The 27,780-nt window shown below is 33.8% G+C and overlaps 1 protein-coding gene across 5 annotated transcripts in view; it reads right to left on the bottom strand.

Moving 5' to 3' along the window:
- Positions 1-27,780, bottom strand: part of LOC146532114 (membralin) — a 92,867-nt gene that overhangs the window by 61,568 nt on the left and 3,519 nt on the right. For 4 of the 5 annotated variants that reach the window (XM_085197799.1, XM_085197795.1, XM_085197797.1 and 1 more), the window contains exons 4-8: positions 26,584-26,623; positions 26,017-26,251; positions 23,901-23,991; positions 13,774-13,831; positions 6,447-6,530 (exon numbers count right to left, since the gene is read on the bottom strand). In XM_085197799.1, the coding sequence (XP_085053925.1) occupies positions 6,447-6,530; positions 13,774-13,831; positions 23,901-23,991; positions 26,017-26,251; positions 26,584-26,623 (508 nt within the window). The remainder of the gene's footprint in view (positions 1-6,446; positions 6,531-13,773; positions 13,832-23,900; positions 23,992-26,016; positions 26,252-26,583; positions 26,624-27,780) is intronic. The other variant, XM_085197800.1, reaches the window with a different exon arrangement.

The raw sequence follows: 27,780 nt of genomic DNA, 5'->3' as shown, positions 1-27,780 counted from the left end.
TCGTGGTAAAAGAGCAGGTCGTGGGTTCAATTCCCACTTGAGGAATGAAATGTGTAATATTTTCATTTCCTCGCTCTAGGCAGGTCGTGGGTTCAATTCCCACTTGAGGAATGAAATGTGTAATATTTTCATTTCCTCGCTCTAGGGTTGCTTTAGACTTAAACTCAATACTCAATGCCTAGAGAATTCGGCGGAACATGAAAAACGGAGTGCCTTAACACTATGTTTATAGAAATAAACTGATTTACAATTATTTTTAATCATTCATTGTAATAAATATATGTATCCTGTAATATAATTACTACGTACCTATGAATATACCTTGTTACCAAAACATCCAGTTTATACAAGACTGAAAATATATTGCGAATATCACTCATACAAATTCAAAAACATATTATATATGGATATTGGTGCAACAATGTCGTTTTATTAATATCATCATCACTACCGTCAACAGCATATGTCAATATAAAATATGCTATAGAAAATTAAACCAGATTAAACGTTAGCAACTATCGAGTGAAGCACAAATTACTATCTTTGTTATAGTTTATTAATGTATTGTCACGTCAACTACTAATGCAGTGCATTTGTTGAACCTACATTATATTCACTGAGAATCGATTTTGTATACAAATATTAAATCGTTCACTTCATAATCGATATATTACAAAATTAAAGACTTTATTTATATACTACGGTATAATACGGGTAACTACGTATAAATATGTATAATAAATAAATATGTATAATACGAGTAACTGTACTTGTCGGTATAGTTTTTTTTTATATTAAATCACGTCTACTGAAAAATAGAAATATAACAAAAAACAGCCCAACTCAACTGTATGTATTCCTTTATTTATTCCATATAAAGGTAAAAACCATAGAAAAGTGATACTGATACTGATGTTTTTTATTTATTCCGCATGTGGCAGGGTATGCAGACAGAGCCTAGTGTAAAGACACCGCTTCCCACTTTCCACCTAATTCTTGAGGCATTGCGTGTGGAGTGGACTCAAAGGAACTCAAAACTTGACACCAGGGTGAAGAAATGGAAATATTAAAACATTTCATTTTTACGAATGAGGATCGAACTCACAACCCGTCGCATTTACACACTTTGGCCACTCCGCCACGACAGCCCTTGCAATAGCTAATCATAAAATTAGCTTTTCAGAGAAAACAGAGAGTTAAAAAACATCTAAAACACCCTACAAAGGTAGCAGCACAGCAAATCGAACGAGGCTGGCCTGGCTGGCCTGGCTGGCTGGCACGGGGCGCGGGCGCGGTGTTTGCACGCTCATCAATCATACCCGTATGGATTTCATTTTAATGCGGTGTCATCGGCGTCTCGCGGCCGCACTGTCACGCTACTATCATCCATCTATTGTTTCACGTTGCCATCGTATAGCCGAATGTTTAGTCACATAATTAGTTTGTGCCTGCGTTTGGGGTCAGGGTACGAATTCATTAAGTATAATTAACCGTACCGCTTTGGAAAGGTTGTAGGTTATTTATTTAAAAAATGATGAATAAGCTCATGAGAATAAAAATCTTTTGTATGCCTATATAAAACCTAAGGTAACTGACGTAGCTCGATTTCTCGAACTAAGAATCCTGATTTGTAGATATGTTCTTTAAAGAGCATAAGTGAGGAAATCTAACAATTAAGTAAGGATTGAAAGCTTTTATCCTTTTTTTTTTGAAAGAGCTATTTTAAATTTTAATAATTTATTTTTAATAATTAGTTAGTAAAAAATATTTTTTTTTTTTTAAATTGGATAGGCTTGCGTTTGACCGCATCAAGTCTGTTGAGCGTTGATGCGATCTACGGTGGTGCACGCTTGCCTAGCAGATACCTATTCACTCTGGTTTTGAAGACCCTCATATTGTTTATTAACAAACAATAAACAATATGAGGGTCTTCAATTCGATTTGTAATTTTTTTTTTTACAAAAAAAAAAACATATATTCGAAAGAAAGAAAACCACAAACAAAACCGTGAGTGGAAAAAACCGTAGCATTCATATACCCACCCACATAAATTTAGAATTTGAAAATATTCCTGAATTACCGAGTAACAATGACCTAAATTAGCATTCTACCGTAACAACACGGCATAAACAAAACATTTAAATATCCAGCACATACTTATAATAGATTCATAATTCATAACATTCGGAAAATTTCACTTCAGCGAAACTCTTGTTATTAGCCTGACCCTTCTTCATTCGAGCGGACAGGAGGTTCCACCTCCACAAATTTTCGCCTATTGTATTTACGGATACGGCAAATTAAATCCCCATTTGTAGAGGAACACCTAAGGGGGGAGTAATCCACACCGGCCGCCACCATTGTCGCTCGGCCTCCGCACCGCCAAGCTTAAGAGCTTCGGAGCGCTACGAGACTACAGATATTTCGCAATTAATAACCAATCGAAATGATATTCAGTCAATAATGTTTAAATTGTAATAGGACATACAATATAAAAACATTTTTAAGTTCTAAAGTCTATTTCTGAGTCAAGAATATAAATTAGAAGTGGTCATTATTTTATTATTTGGAAATACTGTGCACATATAGTGCGTACAAATAAATATTTAATAAGTATTATGCATTTCTAGTACCAAAAAACTCGCAAGGTATCAACAATTATATGCTGCTGATGAGGTACCTCGATCGTCCACTCGACCACATTAGTATGCAAAATAAAATTTCAGCTTCATAAAATTTACTCATTGATTCCAGCGCAGGGACACAAGCGTATAACTCGACACAACAAACGCGACAGGTGTTGGGCTCGATCTCAAGAAAATGAAATATTTAGTGTTTTAATATCGAAAGCGCAAAACGCGGCGTTGATTTCCGCCATTCAACACGAAATGTCTTTAGAATTTGACGAAAAATGGGCAGCAGTGTCTAAACACTAGGTTCTCTCTGCCTACCCTGCTACATGCGGAATACATCGTTACAAGCTGAAAATAAAATCACCAAAGCCTCTTCTACCAAAAACGAAAACTAAAGCACAATAAAAACATAAATATTTATGGTGTATGCTAATTAGTTTAAAAATTGGAGTTAAAAATAATGTTAAACTTTAATCACGCTCATGAGGCACGTACAACCGGGGCGCACCGAGTTTGATTGGGCATTGTCTCTACAGTCCAGAGCTAACACTGTGTACACTATGCGTGCGTATATGCGATACGAATCCGAATCCAATTTTCGGACGCGACCTGCGAAGCGCCTGGTCTCAATTCTATCTATTAGCATTCAGAGTTGGCCTCGCGTACGTGCTCGCGTTCCACGTGACGCTATGTGCGGGCCAAACAAAAACATATGAGAGCCTGAAACAGCCACTCTCGCCGCATCACCTTCCAGTTGTGTTATATTTGCGTTGAATTCCGAAACCAGTTTGTTTTTCAGTCCCTATTGACTTTGCTGGCGATCCCCCGCTATGAATGGATAGTATTGTGGAATTTCACATATAAAACGCCAGAACAGCCAGCCAGGCCAGTCGTGGTTCAGGAGCACAAAACTGAAACCTGACTGTAAACGAAACAGGTTGTGAGTTCAATTTCCACTTGTAGAAGTGAAATATTTAATGTATCCATTTTTTTCGTTCTGGTGAGTCGGTAAAGTGCGGCGTTGAGTACCACCACTCAACACGCAATACCTGCAGAATTGAGAGGAAAATGGCGAACTGAGTGTGTTTACACCAGGTTCCCTCTGCCTAAGCTGCTGTGTACGGGATACACTATATGTATGCTATAAAAAAACATACAAAAGAACTCGTACGAAGTAAAACGGCTGAAAAATTTAATCCGAGCTAGGGTAATTGAATGTCTTCAAGTTATCAGGACAGTGGAGTAGATAAAAGAAGTTATTAAATATGCCGAACTTTGCCGGCTGCTGGGAAACGGATTGAAAGTAATCTCTGCAGTAAAAATTCTGAGTGGCACACGATGACAGACGATAAAAATCTTAGAAAATTAACCTTAATTTAAATTATAAAAAAATAATCCTATTTTAAACTTGAGGGTTAATTGTTTAAAAGCAAACACGATAAAAATATCTCAACGAAATAATTTACATTTTTAAAATATCTATGTTAATAAATATTATTGCAATAACGTAAATATTGACATAAGTTTATTTATACTTAATATCTACAACAAATACACAACCAAAGCAAGAACTAAAACATAGTCATTATTTTGTATCAACAATACAAGGTGCAAGAGTTAGAATATTACAAGATATTTAATATTCATAAAAGACGAAATACATGAACGTATGTCTGTTTGCGGGTGGTGGAAACTTGTCAGGAGCCGTACGTCAGGGCTGGGGGGCGATATTAATCAGACGATATGCAATGCGGGCGTCGGTCGCCGGCCGTATACGCCAACTTCAAGATTAGAATATCCTAAACCTGCCCGTAACAATAATTGAGTCTGACGAACTACGAATGGCACAACATATGTAGAATATACCTAATTTATAAATTGGACTAAAAAGCATTTTTTTTTCTTTTTACTTTTTAATATACTACTGGTATTAGCGAGGATGTCACAGTGAGAATGAAGAAGAACGTGCTCAGCTGGTTTGGGCACGTCGAATGAATGAGTGCTGAAAAGATGGCAAAAAAGATCTATGATGGAAAAGTAACCGGTAAGAGAGGTAGGGGGAGACCTCGGTTGACCTTCGAAAACACGGTATCAAAGATACTGGAGGAAGGTCATGTAAAAAGCATGAGGATCCCCGGAGGGCATGTATGATGAGGTTAATGACAGTGGACGAGGCGAAAGAAATATGTAGAGAAGGTAGCGTTTGGCGCTTCGTTCTCTCTGACTACCCCGCTAGGGATAAAGCGTGAATCTATATATGTATGTACTTTTTAATATCTGACGTAATGATGATGGATGTTATCATTTTGATCAAACTGTCTGTGGCACTGTAGCTCCTAAATGAATCAACCGATTTTAAGTGCTGTTTTTTAAATCGAAAGTCTTGGTTGCCTCGGTGTTTCTTAGCCGTGTTTCCAAAACGAGATAGTAGTTTTTTAGGTTGGAGTTCGGGGTTTTTGATTTTTTAAATGTTGTAATTATTATAATATTGTTAATACTTAGAATATTTTTAATTTAACTATGTACATTGCAAATTAAAAATTGAAATTGTCTAATCTTGTACCAATGGTCCAACACTCATCTTCATAAACAGTGTATAAACCTGAATCATTTATTTAATTATTACCTAATAATACAATGCAGAGACAACCTAGTGTTAAAACACTCATTTCCCTGATATCCACCTGACTTAGAAATGTAGTGCGTTGATAGTGCTAGGCATAAAAGGCTAAACTTTGGCATATAATGTAGATTCTTTTGGAGCACAAAAAAAATAATTGCCTAAGCTCCTATAGAAATTGGATTATTTTTTTCAGTCGCAACTTCCAGAAATAGAGATGATAATAGTATATCAATTGAATTAATTGAATAGGTCATAAATAAATCACATCTTGAAAATCCAAGAAAGCCTGATCCATTTCTTGGACACGGCACGGCACACTTCAAAGCATGGATCATTGTCCATTGTTTAATCGTTTGGACTCAATATCTACATAGAAATAAAGATAAAGATAGTATTGTAGACACTGGTGTATAGGAAACATAAATGGACAATTTGGTTAAAATGGGTCACAAATATTAGGATATGATCGCGAGCCAGCCGAGTGGGCGGCCGGCGTCTGTGAGGCGCAACAGGCGCCCCGCCCTACCGCGCAACAGGCGCCGCGCCCGACTTACTTGTTGAATCGACCGACCTACTAACGTCTCAATGAAGATACTACACACGTGACTTCAATTATATATATAGGAAATACTAGAATAGATATATACATATCGTCACATCAACTCAAATCAGCCTGAGAAACCATTTTTTTTTCTTATTTGTAATATAATTAACCATTGACATATTTAATGAAAAATTCCAATTTTATTTTCGGCACCACCCAAAAAAAAAATATTATATTTATATATATTACAAAATTTATACTTTTAGCTACAAATTTATCAAAGAACGTACTAAATTCAGAGTAGCGAGGTGTTGCAAGATTTCCTGGCTACAATAGTTCATGCAGTTTCAAAGTGTAAACGTTCAAGAATTTCAGGGTGTCAAACGTCTGGCAACCTTAAAAGCTCCTTTTGCGTGCTAAACGCAAGTTCATTTATGGCAAAAGTTTGCATGTCACGTTTAGCGGTAACAGATCGTTGCAATTACGAGAGCACTAGACAACATTCACACATTAATCTTTGCACTTCTATAGCTAGCTGCAATACTTACAAGCAATACTCTAAAATACAAAACGAAAATATAATTTTAAATATTTTCTCATAAGACATTCGCTACAAACATCAAGTGATATATGTAAACTCACTTACCCACTAAGGCCAAAATAACCGTAAGAAGTGGTGCCGCTGGGAAAGAAACAGTCACATTAAATTCTAGCATCTGCAGCAAATCCACTGAAACAAAGATCATAAATATAGGAGGTACATATATCTTATTATACTATTATAAAAATAAAAATAAATATAATATTATTTCCCACCGCAACCAAAATAAATGTAAAATAAACTAAATAATATATGTAAATTTTTAAAACACTATTATAGTTGAGAACCGGCTGGCTATAAGCCATTCGTAGAACCCAAGAGTGCACCCACGACGCTACGAGGCGTTAACGCGATCAAACGGCATATATATGAATTTTTCATGCGCCACAAGAAGTAATGGTGTCGCCCGAGACGCTGGATCATTCTTTACGAGCCGACAAGAGAAATCTTTAAAAATATACGATATATTCGAGTGTTGTCTACGGAAAAGTAAATGACATTGGACCACGGAAGCTTAGGAGTTGGTTTAATGCTGTTAATCATTTCCGAAAGTAAGTTTGGAACAAGAGTAAAAACGCCACCACCTATGCGATACTTAATAAGTAAAACAGGATTGCAAAGCTGGATAGCAGTATTTTTCAGAGGGCGATTCTTTTAAAAACAGCACATTCATAATAAGATAAAGGTATTATCGTCTTTTCGTTAGCATAGTTCACGTTTGGCCCCGGTTCGTCGAAGTACGTTAGGTTGTTTGTTTGGTTGGGATAATCCTGCTACATTTTCTGTCCCGTGCTTTATACTAGGAAATCTTTTGATGTCGTATATCTGGAGGAAATAACGTGTAGTATAAAATATGCATTACGTTATATTTACTTTTAATTTTTTTAAACAAAACTAATCTAAAAAAAAAACTTTTAGAAGTCATTACTAAGTCTCACAATTTGTTTTCCTTGCCTAAAGGTTCTAAATAAAAATTCTCAATTATATATATTTTTGTATCAAATTAAACATTCCGTTGCAAATAATCTAATATATACGGGTACAAATTGTAAATTGCAACGTCATCGTTCATCATTCATCATGTAATATTAATTTCGCCGTCGCTCTGCCGGTCCCGTTCCGTTGCGTATTTTCTACAATTTACTGCTTCCTGGAGTCATATTATTATCATAAACCATCGGTAGCAACTGCAAGCGTGTTATGAAAAAAATTAAAAAACGTTAAATATCATAATTGATATACGTTAATTGTAACATTTAATTAATTCAGATAATTTTACGACATTTGGATCATTTCGATAGAAAAATATGGCATATGAGGAGTTTATTTTTAGTTGTAGATAAATAAAATGTTCTTCTTATGAAATTTAGAATCGTAGCTCAAGGACGCAAACGCGTGACTGTAATACCCCACTTGGTGGACTGAAATAAAAATAAATATTAAAATTTAATTTAAATGCTTATCATATTAACCTGTTAAATATCTTTTATTATTAAAAAAAAATTACAAAATATATTCCAAGCGGATCACACTACAAAATCCTTGGAGGTGGCATCCCCAAGTGATACTTGATGCCGAGAACAATATAGCCCAGGTACCTAATTGGCATTAAAGGCAGCCCGAACGATTGTTAAGCGCAACGTGAAGTGGCCTCCGAGCTGGCGCCGCTCCTGGCCCTAATTAGACAAAAATACGAGGTAAAATGATGCCTCTTTTGTATAAGCCGCGCTGTTCATTCTATTATAGTCCGGGGAGTGGAAGCATTTTCATTGCTTAAAGGATTTTTTTCATTTTAATAAAATTCTATCAAATATTTTGCATAATTAAATTGTCTTTTCTCAATAAAGTAAAATAATATAGACATGCAATGCCTGAACAATTCGGCCGAAAATGAATTTTAATAAGAACAGTATCTTTACACTAGGTTCCCTCTGACTACCCTGCTGTGTACGGGATAGAGCGTGACGCAAAAACAAATACAGAATAACAAAATAATACTATTATATTTACGTTATAAACGATGTCTAAAAATATTACCATCGTTGTATCATCGTTATCTGCTTATTTTCACTTCCAATATATATCAATACTTTTTGCAGATTACGCCTTATTGGGAACCAAAATAATTGAACAAATTGCCTCGTAAATCGTCTTAAGGGAGCTAAATATTCGCAAATTAGATACTTAAAGTATTTTCATGTTTTCTTCTCAGAACAAAATATTCTTATACAAAAATAAAAATATTATTTTGCAAGCCCACGTTAAAGAATATTGAATAAATTCATTGTTCAATTTAAAATATTATTGGAGCGTCTGTCTATGAAATATATGAAAACAAATAGATATAACACAACATTAGTACTAATTTGTATAGTGTCAATACACTACCTACAACTTAAAATCTATCTTAGCAATCATTACATCTTAAATTTTACTTTTGCCATTGTAATATTTAAGTTCTAACTTATAAAAAGATTCTCGTATGTATATGAAAACAATTTTTAGATCTTTCATTTTTCATAGTAGCTAAAAGAAGTTAACTAAGAAAATTTTACAAATTATTGTGTTGAGTTCTGTAATATTGATAAATATCCCCTAGAATAGATTTTCTCATATATCTAACATGTACAGTCAGCGATCAGTTACAATTATAGTATATGTATGGATTTTGTTATTAACGACATTCGGTTGAACTCACGTAGTTCACAAATCTATGTATAAATAAATACAAAATTTGAATTTACAGAATATTGCTGAAAACAGCAATTTACTTGAACCGCTGAAGCAAAACAAGTTGTACGAGAAAGCGACAAAATAGTGCAGGAAATTACCAATTGAAGTCCTATCAAAATTGTGAAAAGTGTTCCGATTTAAAATTTTCCTACCTAACAAATCTGAATTACAGGATCGTAAACCTACATAACTCTGAAGGCTATATTAAATTATTTTAAATAAGATTATTTAGAATTTAAGTTATATTGAAATTCAATCAAGTTAAATATATATACAAATTAAATCAAAATATTTTTATAGCCTCACGCTGTATTCGCACAGAGCCTGGTAGGGAGAGGGAACCTAGTGTTAAGATACTCCGCTCTCCATTTTTTGTCTCGACACCGAGAGCGAAGTTATGAAAATATTGTATACTTCAATTCCTCGAGTGCCCTCAAAATATATTCAATTAAAACGATTCACTCTAATTAGATCTTCATTACAACAAAAAAAAACAACAGTACATCCCACAAAACGACATAAGATGAACAACATAAAATTCCTTATTGCATACGCCTGTTGAAATTTAATGAGTGTATGTTTCAAGTAAGCCGCAGTTCGTCAACACACGTGGTTAATTAACCAAAAGTCAACCGCTAACCACAGATTTGTGTTTATTTAATGCTCTACAAGTGCCTCGGTGTCCTTCCCGGTATACACTTCATTATATTTTCATTGCGTTGTCTACGTACTCGTATAGGAAAAGGGGGGAATTAATAATGTTTTTCAACTAATTCTATTATAATATTTTACTTTTATCGAAAAACGTAAGGTATTTCTAGAAAATTATAATTTCAAAAAAAATATTGAAATAATTTACTAAGGACATCGACTTTGTTGAAATAAGTAAGACAAAAGCTTAAAAAATTGTACAACGTTTTATATAGTTGTGAATTTGAAATATATATTAAACTAACTAAATTTCATCTTGATACAAAAACAAAAAAATATTAACATACTGAAATCAGTAGGTACCTGTCATGTACAAACTTAATATAAAGAAAATGATTCAAGATATTTCCATTTCAATAAGTAAGCCGTAATTAACGAACGTTCTCAGTTTACATTACAAAAAAAAATAAGGTAAACAAAAATATTCTTTTCACTCAATTATCTCCTAGAGATCGCAAAGTTAATTCCAATATTTAATTATGCAAATGGTTAAGCCTTTTTCCTTTTAATGCTCAAAGCACTTTTTTATGTTGAAATATTTAATAAATATTGAGTTTATATTCGTATTTTTATAAATCTATTTTGTTTGTAATTTTTAAATACCTCTAGATTATCGATACAGTTGCATATTTCACTTTATATATTAATCTATTTTGTAAAAATGTAAACTGTAGTTGTAATTGTTAGTTTCTATTTAAGATTAAAGTTTGAGGACAGGAATTAAAATTTGTCACTAATTTGTAAGTAATTGATATTAAATGACGAAATGTTATGGATAATTATGAAAAAAAATCCGCGAAAAAAAGGCCAAACTAGCAGTTCCAATAATGAGAATTAATTAGCCAAAACAATAAACCCGAACACGTCGGTGTGACGCGGTCTGTTTGTCACATTCCGGATGCGGTCTCTTTGTACGTGCCGCTGCATTGTCCAAATGATGCATAATATCATATTAAAATTCAATAAATAAGTTGAATTTACCAAAATAAGGTTTAAATTTAAATTTCAAAACAACACTATATAAAATTATTAGCATCAACAAAGAACAAATCCCACTATCAGGGAACAAAGATTATCTTCCAAAATTACCACAAATCTCTATATATTTCAATATTACTCTATTGTTGAAAAGATCCATATTTTTTAACGATTTTAATACAAAGCAACAGTCTAAATATTACGATAAACGTCACGAATTGAAAATTATTATTATTAATAAAAATATATATAACAACAGTACCTATCTACGATTATTTCCTTTGAAACATATAAGTAGCCTTTGCTACTTTTGTAAGATACGAACTTGAGAGATGTCAATGTAATCCTTTCTTTGCACTCAAAGTGCACGTTCACGTTAGTAATCCTATAAACGTTCTAGATTCATATAGTTCTCACGTGAGCTTTAACGTATTATTCAAATCGTTCGATTCTTGACCAGTGAGGTAGCAAAAATTCTTTTATATGTTGTAGGTATATAAACATAAGATTGCCTAATAAATGATAAAAAATGAATAAATCAATTAATACAGACTATGTGATATAGAATAATATTGAAAAACAGGTATTTAACTACTTTTTCATCAAAATAAAGTATTTGTAAAATCCGTTTGTAAAGAACAGGCTCGGAACATCGTAACTATGAAACGGAACTTAAATGTAAAATGTATTAAAGAGTAAATAAATATATCTAAAAAGAGTGAACCAATTAAAATATTCCAATAATTTATTACAAACATTTTTTAAACAGCATTGATAAAAAAAGAGGATCGAAATATTTTGTCAAAAAAAAAGGGGCACTCATACCAGGAAAACAATTGAGTTATTTTATTTTTACAAAAAAAAAATTAACCGTCAAAGATATTCGATATTCCCAACGTCCTGATAAGAGAATTTTCCAGAATTTTCCACTTCTTTACCTTAAATATATTTTTCAATAGCCTCAGTAGGGATGAGTTGTCATAGCGACCAAATGGATCCCATTGAACAGATCTACCCTGATCCGATATTGTGGGATTGAATAGTTTATTTCTACAAACTTGAGAGTTGTTTACAGATAAAAATCACCTTTGAATGTTTATGTTCATATCTACCTTAAAAATTTAGATACTATAACCATTGTATAAATAATATAAAATATAAACTTCAAAATAAAAAATATATATTATGAAAATTGTATATAAATATGATTTTTCTTCCTTATGGACGTTACTTTAACATCAGAATTTAAGCGCACCTTTTAAAATATATTCAACCGATCTAACCTAAGTAGATGTTGTTAAATTGTTGTCAATGTTGTAATCACTGAAAGAACATTTCATCAAGACAACTCACCCAAATAGAATGCTATTTGTCTAATTTTTTTTTTATTTTATAATAATTTTAGCACACAAAGACAAAAAAGTCAAATACTAATTTTTAAAAAGTTTATTTTCTTTTTGCAAATAGCAATTTAATTACCGATAACGATATGAACAATGTTATAAATATCAAGAAAATAATCTTGAAGAATAAATAATAATACAGAAAAACAAAAGAAAATGCGAAAATTTTATCTAATTAATCGTACATTCTCCTGCAGAATAACAGAGCCATCATTTAAAAAAAATAACATAAGCGTGAAATAATTACACTAGTTAGTTTAAGCGGATGTGACTATCTTTATCCGGCGGCACGTGAATCCGGGAAGGTGATAACAAGCTTAACGAGGCACGACCGGACGAGTTGCCTTGGAAAAACTCTTGTTTCTATCACTTCGATGAACTGCGCAAACATTGTAAACACTCCGGGAAAATTCAAAGGTAATCCCCGGCTTATATAAAATCAAGATAATAGAAAAAAAAAGATGGATTTAATTGGAGTTTTCCTTTCTCTCCGCTGGAAATATGAAAATGAAATTGAAATTGAAAAACAATCATCGAATCGAATCTTAGCCTCTTAGAGTAGCAAGAAACAAACAAGGAAAGAAACAAATTACCAGCATCAGGCTAATTATTGTTGGATCAAAGAGGGGATGGGGGGGAGTTAGGTAAATCCGACCTGTTATACTTTATTTTTGAGTGAGTGGGCGCGGGCGGGACCGCCGCGGGCGTTATACGCAATTATTGTTATTACAAAGAGATTGCGCTGAGCCGGCTCAGAACTCGGAGTTTTTTAGAATTCATTTCAACGATTCGTAATTGCACCGTCGCTACTTAACTAGCTGTTTCTAAATCAAATACAAACTTAAGAATTCTTTCTTTTTGTAACGTTTTACTTAACATCCCAGTGTTTTATATGAATATTATAGGGGGGAAAGGGGCAAGCCTGTGCACAAATATAAAAGGGTTGTTGAACAATATATATATAAATAAACATACATATATAATATATACATTAGAGCTACCTATAATAAAAAATAACAAATGAATATACCTATATGACATACCTGTGCCTCTAAAAAAAATTAGGCAACACTTCGTAAAACCAAAAACTTCAGTACTTAAATTATTTTAAATTTAATTTATATGTATTTTTTTTAATATATGTATTTTCAACAATTTTTTATAAGACACAGGTATATTTCAAAATTTCCTTCGTTCACCTCCAATATATTTATGAATTATATATTCCATTTAGTTAAAGTTCATTATAGTTGCTCATAATTTTATAAATACAAACCAACTCACAGAATGCTAGAATTAATAAGTATTTCTGTTCTATTAATTTATTGTAAATTTGCAATCAAATATATTTTAAATGTTAATACCATACAATACGTTTTGACTATACAAAAGTAAAACTGTTAATATGATCACAACATTCTATGAATAGATTCCATATAAGAAAAAGAAATACGTTCGTTATTAATGTTTAATTAATTAAAGTACCATTTTGAATTTTATAAAGCAGAATATGTTATAATATAATATTCAGTTAAATACATACTTACCAATAAATACGAAAATCTGATGATGCGCGTACCGCAACAGCATCGAAATGGAGACAGTCTACAACAATAAATAGAAACACATTGGATATAAAATAAAACCTTTTTCAAAATTAAGTAAAACAAACGTTTAAAAATGAATGATCTATAGGGTAAAATATGGATTTCGTAAAATTTATATAGTAAAAAAAATTAAGAATAATGCAGCATTTGTATGAAAACTTAGGTCTTTTATCTATTTTATATATTTTTGCGCACATAACCAAATATGATTTTATTTTACCTCTTGAGGAATAGTTGTTAGGAGAATACTTGTCTGATGCGGAGAAGGAATTCTCATACTGTGTTGTCTTTTTTTTTCACATAAGATTTTTTTTCTATCAATTTAACTTATAAGTTGTTATTATTTACTGCAATCTTTTATTAAATACTAATAATTTATGAAATGTTATCGAGTTTTATATTATTAAAATATAACTTTTCTTAGCTTCATGCAACCTTCAATACGTCTTAAATAAAATATAATCTTATTAGATTTAGTAAAATTGTTATTCCTAAAAAAACTATACAATAATCATCAGATAATTATTATTTGTATTTGATTTTTTATTTTTATAATAGCATTTCCCAGGTTTAATATTGCTTCAGTGTCTTGAAAAAAAACATAGACTTGTATCTGCACCTACCAAGTATACTAAACTAATGAGAAGAGTCTAATTCCAATTAGACTATTGCGAAATCAATGGAACCACCACTAATAGCACAAGTAAAGTCTGTCTGTGCATAGGGAACATACGCCGGGGCCGATCGGCACTCTTACTTAAATGGATTCAATCAGCACTAAGCGTTTCATTAATGAAATTCAATGGTGGCGAGCCGCGCGGGGAGCAAATGATGTGGCGGAAAGATTGATGGCGGCCCCCGAGATATTCTTACCTGGTGTTGCGAAACATTTCTCCGCTTTCTGTTGTTATTTAGGAGAATACTAGTTTTATATATGTAATCAATCGAAATATAGTATTTCTTATTATAGTTCAATGGATAATTGACAAACAAAACTTTTAAATAAATTTAAAATAAAAAAAAATTAAACAGCTTCACTCTGTATCCCGCATATAGCGGGGTGGGCAGAGGGATGTAGTGCAAGTGTAATAGACTCCGTCTCCAATTCTGGAGTCATTGCATGTTAAGTAATGGAACTCAACATCTAGCTTCGCCTCGACACGTGAAAAAATCGTGAAGAAATAAAAATATTAAATACTTCATTTCCTCGAATGAGAATCGAACCCACAACCAGTCGTCGTCCAGTGCCAGTTGTTTGCTGACTCACGCTTGTGCCCCTGCGCCAGGACTGGCCTCAAAATAAAATCATTTAAATAATTTACATTTTAACGCTTTCTCTCAGTCAATGTCAGCCTTGATTCCTCTAGTTTTTGCTTGAAAACTACAAGCAACTTCATCATGTAACTACATTATATCAAATTAACATGAACGATCACTTGGTAAATACGTTCATGTGAAAAATAAACTTCTCCCCATCATTCCAAAAGCATAATTCCATCAACATAAAATCTTCACCATATTAATAACCGTATAGAAAAACTTAGCATACCCAAATCAATTTTCACCAGCGGATATCAGATTATAGCGCAAAAAAAAGTGACACCAGAGCGCCAGAGCGTATGGCGGCTGTCACGCAATGGACCGTATTTAATATGTCCACAGGCAAGCTGTAGTTTTTACAGCGGCCGTAAACTGAAGCATCGATCCGCCCGTTAATATTAAAAGGCAGTGCCGTTAATATATGGCAGTGTGCACCTCCCCCTAGATCGATCAATCACTGTATCACTTCTTGTTTCTACGCACAACTTTTGGTTGGATTGTTGTTAGAGTACTGGGGGTTTCGTGTTTGGAACTGCTTATTGTTTTAGTTGGAACTTCTAATACTCAATATTAATGAAAGAGTTCATAGATAATAAAAAAAAAACATTTTGTTTAAAAAGCCAAAATATAACATGAAATAAACACTCGCTCGCTTCGCTCTGGCATCACCAGGCCAGGCCGAAATTCGGCGTCAAGTTCCGCCACTCAACATCTAATGCCTCTAACAATTCGGCGAAAAATAGAGAACGGAGTGTCTTAACACTACGTTCCCTTTGCTTACCCGGCTGGGTGCGTAAAAGCTGATTTTTTTTACAAAACCACATCAACAATTCCGAAAACGGCACCAAATACCCCTGCAGCAGATACAATCGTAATTTCTGTCAGGTTATGAGGGATGGCGAGCAATAAATGGCATATCGGGGGGTAGCTGCATTCCACAATTTACTTTGTGCTTTGACAGGCTCGCACGAAACCGGATATATGTTAGGCAATACGCGTGCCGTTTGACAATTGATTAATACAATTTCTCAGCGCGCTGACGTCGCTATATGAGATTAGTCTACCAATATTCATGATGAAGAGTTGTTCGATATTCTGGTAAACAAAGGGCATTATGCATTTCAATGGACCCATTGATATTAAATATTTGACTATTATATTGTTTAAAAGTTATCTACGTCACTAAAAAATGAATCAAAAATTTTACTTTCCAAATAAATAAACTAGAGGCGTGAACCTAAGTTTTGACTCGCTGCCCTCGCATAATCTCGGTAGTGTTCACATGTTGAGCGAAGCGAGAAATGAATTTTTGAATTTTAAGTTTTTTTTCGCTTAACACCATCTACGTGGTCATATCTATATGTTTGCAAATTTTCATCTCAATCGGTTTTGACCGATTGGCTCCCAAACAAAGTGACAAAGAGTGTAAAAAGTCTCCAGTAGAGCACTCCGATCGCTTCGCTCAATAAAATAAACATAATAAAGTAAAAAAAAAACAAATATATATATATAATTTCTTTAACGATACTTCTAATTTTCGTGAAACCATTCGGTGCAAAGGTACACGTATAAACAGTTTTGTTAAACACACACAAGACGTGCCCGCGCCGTATAAAGGTGGAATTTGGTACCGTAATAAAGTTTGAAAGGGCTGTAAAAGTGCAATAACTGTAACTCGGCGAGAGAGTCGGAGTCAGATTTTAGTGGCGGACGGAGGGCCGCGCCTCACTTTAACTATTAATTGATCTATAATGCCACCGGCTATAATTCTAAGGGCATATGAAACTACTTCTATATAGGATATTATAACGATAATTGTTATATAACTTACTAGTGGACTTTGGCGGTTTCGCCCGCTTGAACTATATGATTATTTATTAAATATATTTATGAAATTATTTTCAGTTTTCAAAACAGAGATGCGTTAAGCAAGCTCATTTTAGGTGACGTTTTCTAACAACAAACTTTGAAAATCGTTGCTTAGCAACGGTTGTTATTAACATGGCGGAATAAATTGCATGTCAAATTAATAAGTATTTTAATATATTGGTATATATCGATAATATTACAAATATAAGAAAATAAGTATCCTATGTTCATCCCGAGACCCTCAAGTATCTCTATATGAGTATTTTATCACAATTAAATTAGCGGTTTGGCCCTGATTGCGTAAAAGACAGACAGACGAACAGACAGACAGAGTTACTTTCGAATTTATAATATATGTATATGTCGGCTGGTGACAATTTATTTCAATATTAAGAATAAATTCATAATTAGTTAATTAATTACAAAAGATGTTTTAAGGAGTAAAATTAGAATTAACATTTAAGAGTTAATAAAATGCTGTAATTATTGAATTGATGGTTCTGTATTTGTCAGCTTCCGGTGGCGCCACTTTGGGCGCGTCACCGTTGTCAATGTCATTGTTAACTTATAAAAGGCCGTGCGGGTGTTGTACGCCCAGTCGAGGTTCTGCCACGGCTCGGAGCACTACTCGTGCTTCACCGCTGGTTAACCTCGACTATTTTAATTATGAATGTTGTTAAGACCTATTCGTAATTATACTGGACTGGAGCAGTGAAAGGCGAGTGTTGATATATCGGAAAGGGATCCCTTAAGCCTACTCCTGGGGTCACAAGTCCCAGGCACTGCTCCAAGCCATCATTTAAAGAATAAGATAATGTTGTTATTATTTTCCTTGTAATTTACTATGTTTCCAGTTATTATTTGGTTTATTTATTTGTTTTAGATTTACTTATTTATTTAATTTAGTATTTCGAGTAGAACCAAAGGCCAGGACATGGTCGGAGGTTCTACTAGTTTATTTTTAATGTCTATTACGCCTTTTTATTTCCGACATCAGAAGCGGGATAGATCCAGCAGGTCCATCCTTTCACATCTTCTCAACAAACAAACGTGCCAAGGCATTCGGAGACACTCTTGCTAATAGAAGAGATGAGAAACGCTGTCTAATCAACATCAGGCTAGTAGGTAAGTTAGTCATGAGTTACTTGCAAGTTTATTTACTAAATTCAACTACAACAATACTATGACTAAGATTGAGTAATATTTATATCGCTACATTCAATCCAGAGGAGGACGTACTTTTAAGGAACTGGCGTGATCACGCTGAACAAGTAAAAAAAAAAAAACATGTGTAGTGAATGGTTTACAGATGCGGTCAAGGCAGAGTTTGAATGTGTGAACAATGAACTGGCCTTTATCTAGTGAGTGTGCGTCTAGTGGGTGTGCAACTATTCCCGAATTAACCGGTCACATCTACTTTTAGGCCTCGAGAAGTTGGATCACGTAAACCGCCCATACCTCACTGGCGTCCCATATGAGTGATGAATCGTCAGGGGTCTATAGTCTGCTTTGGGTATGAAGGGGCTGGACAAACTCAATTCAGTTGTAATAGACTGACAAATAAAGTGAGTGACCACGGACCATTTTTGAACTCAGATTCTGCTTTTGAAGCTAGTTCAGATAGATCAGAAGAAGCCTGGGCCTAAATGCAATTACTGTGGCAAAGTTGGGCGTGTGGAGTTTGAGTGTTTCAAAAGAATTGGTGATGATTCTAACATAGTCAACTTGGTGAATGAAAGTAATGAACTATTTTTTTTTTTATGGAAAAAGGACAAGGCAACTCTTTTAATGCTGAAAGGAATGGGTAGCAGGAGCGTTTCAGTCTTGTCTTTTCAACAAATTGAGACTGTGTGTGGTATTAATAGTGTGTTTGTCGAGATAGAGTTTCGCATTATTGAAGACATTGAAACTCCTTGTGTCGTTTTTAATTGGTGCGGATATAGTTAAGGGAGAAGGGCTGAGTGTACTTTTACCAAGCAGGGTATCACTGTGGTAAGAAAATTTTGAGAAGCCATTTCGGGATATTGACGCTGACTTGATCGACTAAACGAAAATTAATGAATTTACGATTTGATGGCCGATGGTGTGGCCCGAGAGAGTGCTTCTTGATTCGCGAGCCCGGTAATTCTTGTGAAAGAGGAAACAGTGAGGATAGAATGTGCACCGATTGTTGCGAGCTTAATAAAAATACAGTTCCTATCAAATTTCCATTACCTATGGTTTCGGATCGGCTCTGTGAATTGTCAGACGCCGCATACTTATTATATGCCTCGACATGGCGCAGGGATTTTGTCTAATACCTATTGGTGGGACTTTCATTCCTAGAACTGGTCCAGCTGATTTCTTTGAATATGCATCAATGTCTTCTGGATTGACTAACGCCCCGGCGGAGTTTTGACGGTGATTATGACTGCTCTTCGACCGTTATGGGTAACATTTTCGTCTATATGGATAACGTTTTCATGGAGTATGGAGCTTTTTCGGAAGGTTTCAGAGTTTGCAATTCTGAACGGGCTTTTGGTAGCTTTATCCATACCTATATTATAAATTCGAAAGTAACTCTGTCTGTCTGTCTGTCTTTTACGCAATCGGGGCCAAACCGCTAATTTAATTGTGATAAAATACTCATATAGAGATACTTGAGGGTCCCGGGATGAACATAGGATACTTTTTTTTTTCTCATATTTGTAATATTTTCGATAAATACCAATATATTAAAATAATTAATTTGACAAGCAATTTATTTCGCCATGTTAATAACAATCGTCGCTACGCGTTGCTAAGCAACAGCTTGCAAAGTTTGTTGTTTTAAGAAAACGTCACCCAAAGTAAGTTTGCTTAACGCATACATGGCGCGCGCCGATATAGATTTGTATACGTTAACAAAAATTAAATGATTTCTATAATTTGATACTCGTCCTTATGAAAATAAATATAATAGTCACTTTTAGCATTTCATCTTGATGGAAATTATAGTTTACTGTATAACATTCTAATAAATAATTAAGGAGATGTCACTGATTCGAAATGACCTAGCCTACGAGTGGTATAGTATGATCGACGCGAACGGGCAGATGACTTTGATGATTTTGTAAATTTTTATATATTTTCGAATTACTATTATTTTTTATGTAATTATTTGCTGCTTATAATTAATTTAAAATTTATTTGCTGCTTATAATTAATTAAAAATTAAATTACTTAAAATATCGTAATTTTAATCACTTGGGATTTTATTTAATATTGTTCGCAACAATTAATAATTATTTAATATAGAAAAATGTTTAATACGCGCGCACGGCAAACTTTAGGTACTTTTTCTAATATTAATAATTTCCTTTAGTTACTTTTACTTTTGTTTGTTCATTTCGGTTACTCAGATTTTTTTTTTCTAATAATAAATCTCCACTTATTATTATTTTTTTTTAACTTATTTTAATTATTTAGACTTATATTTTCGCGGGCGTAGCCGCGTACGGGCCCACTAGTATATTATATATATATAGAGGCTGGATTTTCTATAAATGCCGGAAAGTGTTTATTCTTCAAAGCAAGATTGAATGCCTAGGTGACCTAATGTCTAACGGTACTTTACGCCCGGGTTCAAGAGGGGTTGAGCCGCTTGAGGGGTTGCCTGTGCCAGCCAATGTCGGGCGGTAGCGTCGGTTCTGTAACCCAGCGGGTCGTTTTGGACGATTTATTTGAAGCTTAATTTATTTGAAGCCTTTTTAAAGCGTATGATGCTGCTTTACAGCCTGACCGGGAAGGAATGCTAGGTTTGAATCGACTCCTGATTGTGTGGTCATGCTGATCGATGCATACGCGAAATATATGACTTTGGCATATGACAACTGATGCGACGGCGAGCGCAATGCTTCGTAAGCTAGAACGTGGTTTTGTCGTTTGGGTTACTAAAGACAAATTATAAGTGATCAGGATGCGGCCTATGGAGTTGAGCTTGGGAAGTTATGTAAAAATTATGGCATTCATCAGCATTACATGGCTCTCGGCGTAAGCCATACTAATATACAGATTGAACGTGTCATGGCAGTCCAGTGGTTAGGAATGGACTGGCGATTATCCGGAATTATGTCATAAGGGTTGGAAAAGGGGATTAGGTGCGCTTTCGTTGGCAATTGACTGTTCTAGGCATAGAACTGCAAATGTTGGTCCTGAAGGGGATCTGGCTGATTCACTGAGTCGGACGGACGGGGATGATTGTATTGGAAGGAGGATTGGTACTGGAAGTGCTGAGAATAAATTAGGGTTCGACAGAGGAGAAGCTAACGTGGAAGGATTTCAAAATAGACGAAATAGTTTTGTTCAGAGCGGGACCTAGTACTCAAATTGGATTAGAACTTAGGTGCCCTGATGCATATGAAATCTGAAAAATGTTACGTGAAGTAGAGGGTATGTCTGGAGGAGGAGAACTGACGGAGGTTTCTCATGAACAACTGCGATTGGCGCCCAAACCAGGTGAGAGAGTGATGGTGCAGGATTCCGTGTCGGCATCGGGAGAGGTGACAGATGAAGGACCCACCTGAACCTACTTATCAAACTTCAACATAAAATGTTAATCATTCTATCAATACAAATGACTTTTTGTTTATAAGTTTTTGCTCATAAGAAAGTTGTTTGACTATGTTCATTATTATTATTATTTTTGTTTTATAAAAAATAAATTTAAAAAAAAAAAGGTTGTTGAGTTTTAATAATTTTGTTGAGGACAGGGGCCTCCAAAATTTGTGTGTGTGAACAATTTTGTTGAGGACAGGGGCCTCCAAAATTTGTGTGTGTGAACAATTTTGTTGAGGACAGGGGCCTCCAAAATTTGTGTGTGAACAATTTTGTTGAGGACAGGGGCCTCCAAAATTTGTGTGTGTGAACAATTTTGTTGAGGACAGGGGCCTCCAAAATTTGTGTGTGAACAATTTTGTTGAGGACAGGGGCCTCCAAAATTTATGTGTGAACAATTTTGTTGAGGACAGGGGCCTCCAAAATTTGTGTGTGTGAACAATTTTGTTGAGGACAGGGGCCTCCAAAATTTGTGTGCGAACAATTTTGTTGAGGACAGGGGCCTCCAAAATTTGTGTGTGTTTGTGACGAATTTTGTTGAGGACAGGGGCCTCCAAAATTTGTTTATTATATTTATTTAATATTTTATTTTAACTGCAACGGTGACAGCGTTTAAGTGGTAGTAATTTTGTAGAGGACAGGGGCCTCCAAAGTTTACATGCTACTTGAAGGTTTTCAATATTTATTAATTTATTATGATAAAGGTCAGGGGCGACCTTATTGCAGAATGGCCGTGTCGGCTGGTGACAATTTATTTCAATATTAAGAATAAATTCATAATTAGTTAATTAATTACAAAAGATGTTTTAAGGAGTAAAATTAGAATTAACATTTAAGAGTTAATAAAATGCTGTAATTATTGAATTGATGGTTCTGTATTTGTCAGCTTCCGGTGGCGCCACTTTGGGCGCGTCACCGTTGTCAATGTCATTGTTAACTTATAAAAGGCCGTGCGGGTGTTGTACGCCCAGTCGAGGTTCTGCCACGGCTCGGAGCACTACTCGTGCTTCACCGCTGGTTAACCTCGACTATTTTAATTATGAATGTTGTTAAGACCTATTCGTAATTATACTGGACTGGAGCAGTGAAAGGCGAGTGTTGATATATCGGAAAGGGATCCCTTAAGCCTACTCCTGGGGTCACAAGTCCCAGGCACTGCTCCAAGCCATCATTTAAAGAATAAGATAATGTTGTTATTATTTTCCTTGTAATTTACTATGTTTCCAGTTATTATTTGGTTTATTTATTTGTTTTAGATTTACTTATTTATTTAATTTAGTATTTCGAGTAGAACCAAAGGCCAGGACATGGTCGGAGGTTCTACTAGTTTATTTTTAATGTCTATTACGCCTTTTTATTTCCGACATATATAATTTAGATAGGTTTGTAAAAATAAAATGAGAAATTTATTTCTAGAAATATTGTTAAGCTAATAAATAGCTTAATATTGTGGCCGTTGTGGCGCAGCGGCACAAGGGTGTGACTGTAATGCGACGGTTGTGGGTTCCATTCCCACTTCCAAGTAAAATATTTATTTACGTTTATAATTCCATTTCTTCGTTTTACACAGCAAGTCGGGGGACCCTGATTTACGGAATAAAGCCTAGAGTTGTTTTCTTCCTTGTTAAATTTTTGATTAATTAACTACAGGATTATGCCTTAGATATTTTACAACGTCATAAGTTTTCTTATAATTCAATATATTTTTGGCCAAATTTCCGACAGTGCCATCTCTTTGTGAGTAGATTGTACACTTAAATTTATTAAGCCCATCCAAAGTTAATTTGTTACCATGTGATAATCCTACTTGCCGCTAGATGGCGCCTTCTTAACATTTAGGTAATTCTTATAAGTTTGTTATAAAATAATCTTAAATGTACCAATAGATGGAGGAACATATTTATAATATTTTTTATCAATATAAATGAGTAATTATAGTGTGAAAGTTTGTGAGGGTGGATGTATGTTCCCCTTTAAGGCAACAACCACTGAACGGATTCAGATGATCAATCAGCTTCACGCTGTATCCCGCACACAACAGGGGAGGCAGAGGAAACCTAGTGTTCAGACACTCCGTTCCGCATTTTTCGCCGAATTCTGGAGGCATTGCTTGTTGAGTAGCGGAACTTAACGCCGCTCTTAGCCAAATCAAGACCAAACCAGAACCAAATTTCATACTCTTTCCGTCCACCTTTTCATAAAAAGGCTTACAACGTTTTTGCTACATGTACGCTCAGAAAAAAACGGGCCAAGCCGCGAACGGGTCGCTAGTTCAGAATAACTCTTATAAAGATAATACTTACAAATACAAGCATTATGAAGAAAGCAGCTATGTAGGAGGTACGCGCTGTCAGCATCGACACGAAGCGGTAATGTTCACCGGTGATCACATTTCTGAAACAATACTTATGCTTTTAAAAATATATCGTAGTATAATACATACTTTATACTAGTTTGACTAGAGTAAATATAAAATTTGAAAATAATATAAAATTTGTTTGTTGACGATCTTTTTTATTATTTTCATTCTATAATTATGAGTCTGCAAAAATTATTTATAGAACGAAATAATAATGTGAAAGAGACAATAAAAGACAGTGTCTTGACAATGGATTTTCTATGCCTACACTAAAGATAAAACAGAGTGAGTAATATTCCTACAATAGACATTTTTTCAGAAGTCCAGTTATTATTAATATTATTAAAAAAAAAAAAACATTATTTCTGTTTAGCTAACAGTACAAATTATTCTATCTGTTTACATTTATTATAACTAATTAATATAACTAGAAAATTAAAGTTAAAAACTAGCATTTTACTATTATAATAATAGCTTATAAAAATAAAATATTTATAAATCAAATAAAACATTAACACAATAGGGTACACATATACTATGAGTCTATAGCAATATATTTACATATATTTCATTCTTTATGTACATGTGAACATTGTGCAAAAAAGCATAATTAAATTAGTCAGGTTGACTATAAATTCGCTTAACCTTTATATTCATTTTGTAAACTGTGTGTTGAGGCCAGTCGTGACACAGAGGCACAAATGTATGACTATGAACGCGACTGGTTATGAGTTCAATACCCACTCGACGAAATGTTTTTTTTTTTAATTTCAATTTATATTTTAATTTCTTCGCCCTTTTGTCGAAGCAAAGCGTAGCGTTGAATTCCACCTCCAGAATTCGATGGAAAATGGGAAACGGAGGTTCCCGTGCCTACCGTGCCGTGTGCGTGCAACTGATTTTTTATTTAAACTGTATGCTAACTTAACTTATAAGACAATTTGTTACTTATATACCAATCATTTGATTTCGAAGAATATATAAACAGATGGAGGTAAAAGAATTAACAACAAAAATTTTAATATACATAAATCAACGATTAGCTCCATTTTTTATAAAAAAAACTATGTTTCTATGAAAAGAGACAGTGCGTGCTATGTATTATAACGTCAATTCACCCAAATCAGTTTAAAATATAAAGATAATTATATATGTAAATTTTAAATGTATAACCTCTTTCCTATCTTAGTATGTAAACAAAAATAATCGTTTTTAAGCAGCTAATGTTAATAAGTTATAATGTGCGAAATAATTATTCGACTCACTAATGGCATTCATCATTATAATACCAATTAAAATTTTAGTTTCCTGATTGAATCGACTCCAAGTAACTTTATTGCTAAAAGTATTCATTTCACTTCTTTTCTAGTGATGTTTAATTTATAGAAAAAAGTGTTAAGACACTCAGCTCTCCACTATGCCCCCTCTGTCTACCTTGCTAGATGCGAGATACAGTGTGAAGCTGACAAAAAAATTAATTACCTCAAAAGTCGTCATGTGAGTGAAGGGATGATTTTTGTAATGATAATAAAAAAAAATTATAATAAAATTGTTACATTATTAGTCATTTGGCAATCAAGATACAAGAATTTAGTCACCATATTTAGGCTCTGTTTATCTTTTATAAGACAAAAAATTATAGGATAGGATACATCCTGAATTTAGCAGAGTATGCAGAGGGTACCTAGAATTAGTGAGGTTGTCGTGGCGGCACAGACACAAGCGTAGGACTGTAAAAGCCACGGTTCTGGATTCGATTCCTCCTCGGGGGAATGAATTAATTCTCGCTCTGGTAAGAAGACGAAGCGCGACGTTAATTTTCGTCACTCAATACGCAATGTGTCACATATAACTGTTAATTATACAATCGGCCCAACGACCTTTATTTTATTCTATTCTATTAAATCATACGCGGTCACAAGCTTTTAAAAATGTGAACTTGTATTAAAAATATATATATTTATATCTGATTAAATACTTTAACACTATATAATTTTATACATTATATTTATAATGTTGACAGACTTGACTTGAGATGACTAATTCTATTATATGCTCACCTCAAATAACCTTTATTATCTTCTTGTTCAGCAAGACTTTTTATGGACGCCATTAAAAGGTCATCATATCCAAGAAATTCATCAAGAACAAATCGAGAGAACGTATCACCGAAACATTCATCTTTTTGTGGGTCTAAAGTTACTATTTTCACTGGTATCTTGAGTCGAAGCCTGGCGCTCGGTGAAAGACGTAAAAATCCATATTCTAGAGAATATTCTAGAATGTAATCATCATCTGAAAAAAAAATAGAGAAAAATATTAAAAAAATATTTTTTTTATTTTAGCAAAACACACCTATATGCGTGTTGAATAGAGAGAAGCAACAACAGCAACAACAACAACAGCATAATGTTATAAAAATAATTATAAAATTGCCATATTAAAAAACCTATTTAAATGTATTATTCTAATATTTTTTATTCTCAATAATAATAATATTTTTAAGGGACGTATAAAGTTTAAGTAACGATAAAACCGTTCTGAGTTTAGCAACAATTTGTTCTTGAGGTCGATTGTGAAACATCAATCTATGAGAAACTCGATTTGAAATATTTGCGAAATATTACCTTTCGAGGAGTCGTTAGCGACGGAGTCTTCAAGGGATTCCTGAAAAAAGATATACAACATTTTATTAAGTTATTGTTTGGGAATTATACGGTGAGTAATTAAGGCATAAGAAGCAGAAATATATTACCTTTACAATCTATATGATATATATAAAAGTATAAAATTAATTGGAACATCATTTTATATTTTTTGCTTCACGCTGTATCCCGCACGTACCCAAGGTAGGGTAACCTGGGAGCCTAATCTTAAGACACTCCGTTCACCATTAAGACACTTCCGTTGTAAAACTAAGATAAAGAAATTACACAACGCTTTTACACTATACGAGAATCGAACCTGTATTTTTTTATACAATACATAATATCAATAATTTAATTACATGTCGCTTGTCACGACACGATACGACGACGGTCTTAATCATTAACGTAATAAATTTAGCATTTATCAAGGTACCGAGTGTTATTTCATGCAAGTCATTCCACATTTTTTATTTTTATATAAAAAGATTACGTATACTCCAAATACTAAATGCAAGATTATAGGAACAGTGTCGAAAAGATAGGCCATCATGGCGAAGTGGGATTGCGTTTATTTTATTCTCGACAGTTCTAGCTACCATTTCGATTCGGTATATGAATTATTTTTGGTTTCTAACTCGGGTAAAAAGAAAAAGCGCGGCGTTGATTTCTGCTACTCAACTCAAACGACTCCACCATTGGAAAGAAAGTGGGGAACGGATTTGTCGTACAGTAGGTTCCATATCCTCCCTAGCATGAAAGCTAATGATAATAAATTATATAGTTTGACTGGCATAGTCTCTCTCTGTCTCTCTCTAATATAATTTGGCAACCAAGTGAACATGGCACAGAATTTAAAACATATAATCTAACCATAAGAAAAGTTAATTAAATAAACATACTTGAATGTCAGTCATTCGTAAAACCTATAACCTATGTTTAACCTATATAAAAATATATATCATATTTTATTATATTAATTTTCAGCAGTATTTATTATATCTATAAGCATAGCAAGTTAAGTGAAAACAAAACTGTATGTAATAATTAGTATTATGGCTTCTCTTACACCACTGTCGTATTAAAATAAATTCAGTAAGAGCAGTGTGAACTTACTATAACATATTATTTTATAGATATATTTTTTACAGTTAATCGCTGTATTCCACATATAGCTGG

This window comes from Heliconius melpomene, chromosome 14 (genome assembly GCF_056956725.1).
Source record: "Heliconius melpomene rosina isolate 202511_hmr_F chromosome 14, ASM5695672v1, whole genome shotgun sequence".
NCBI classification, from domain to species: domain Eukaryota; kingdom Metazoa; phylum Arthropoda; class Insecta; order Lepidoptera; family Nymphalidae; genus Heliconius; species Heliconius melpomene.
The sequence above is the reverse complement of the archived record's forward strand: the minus strand, read 5'-3'. Positions and strand labels throughout refer to the sequence as shown.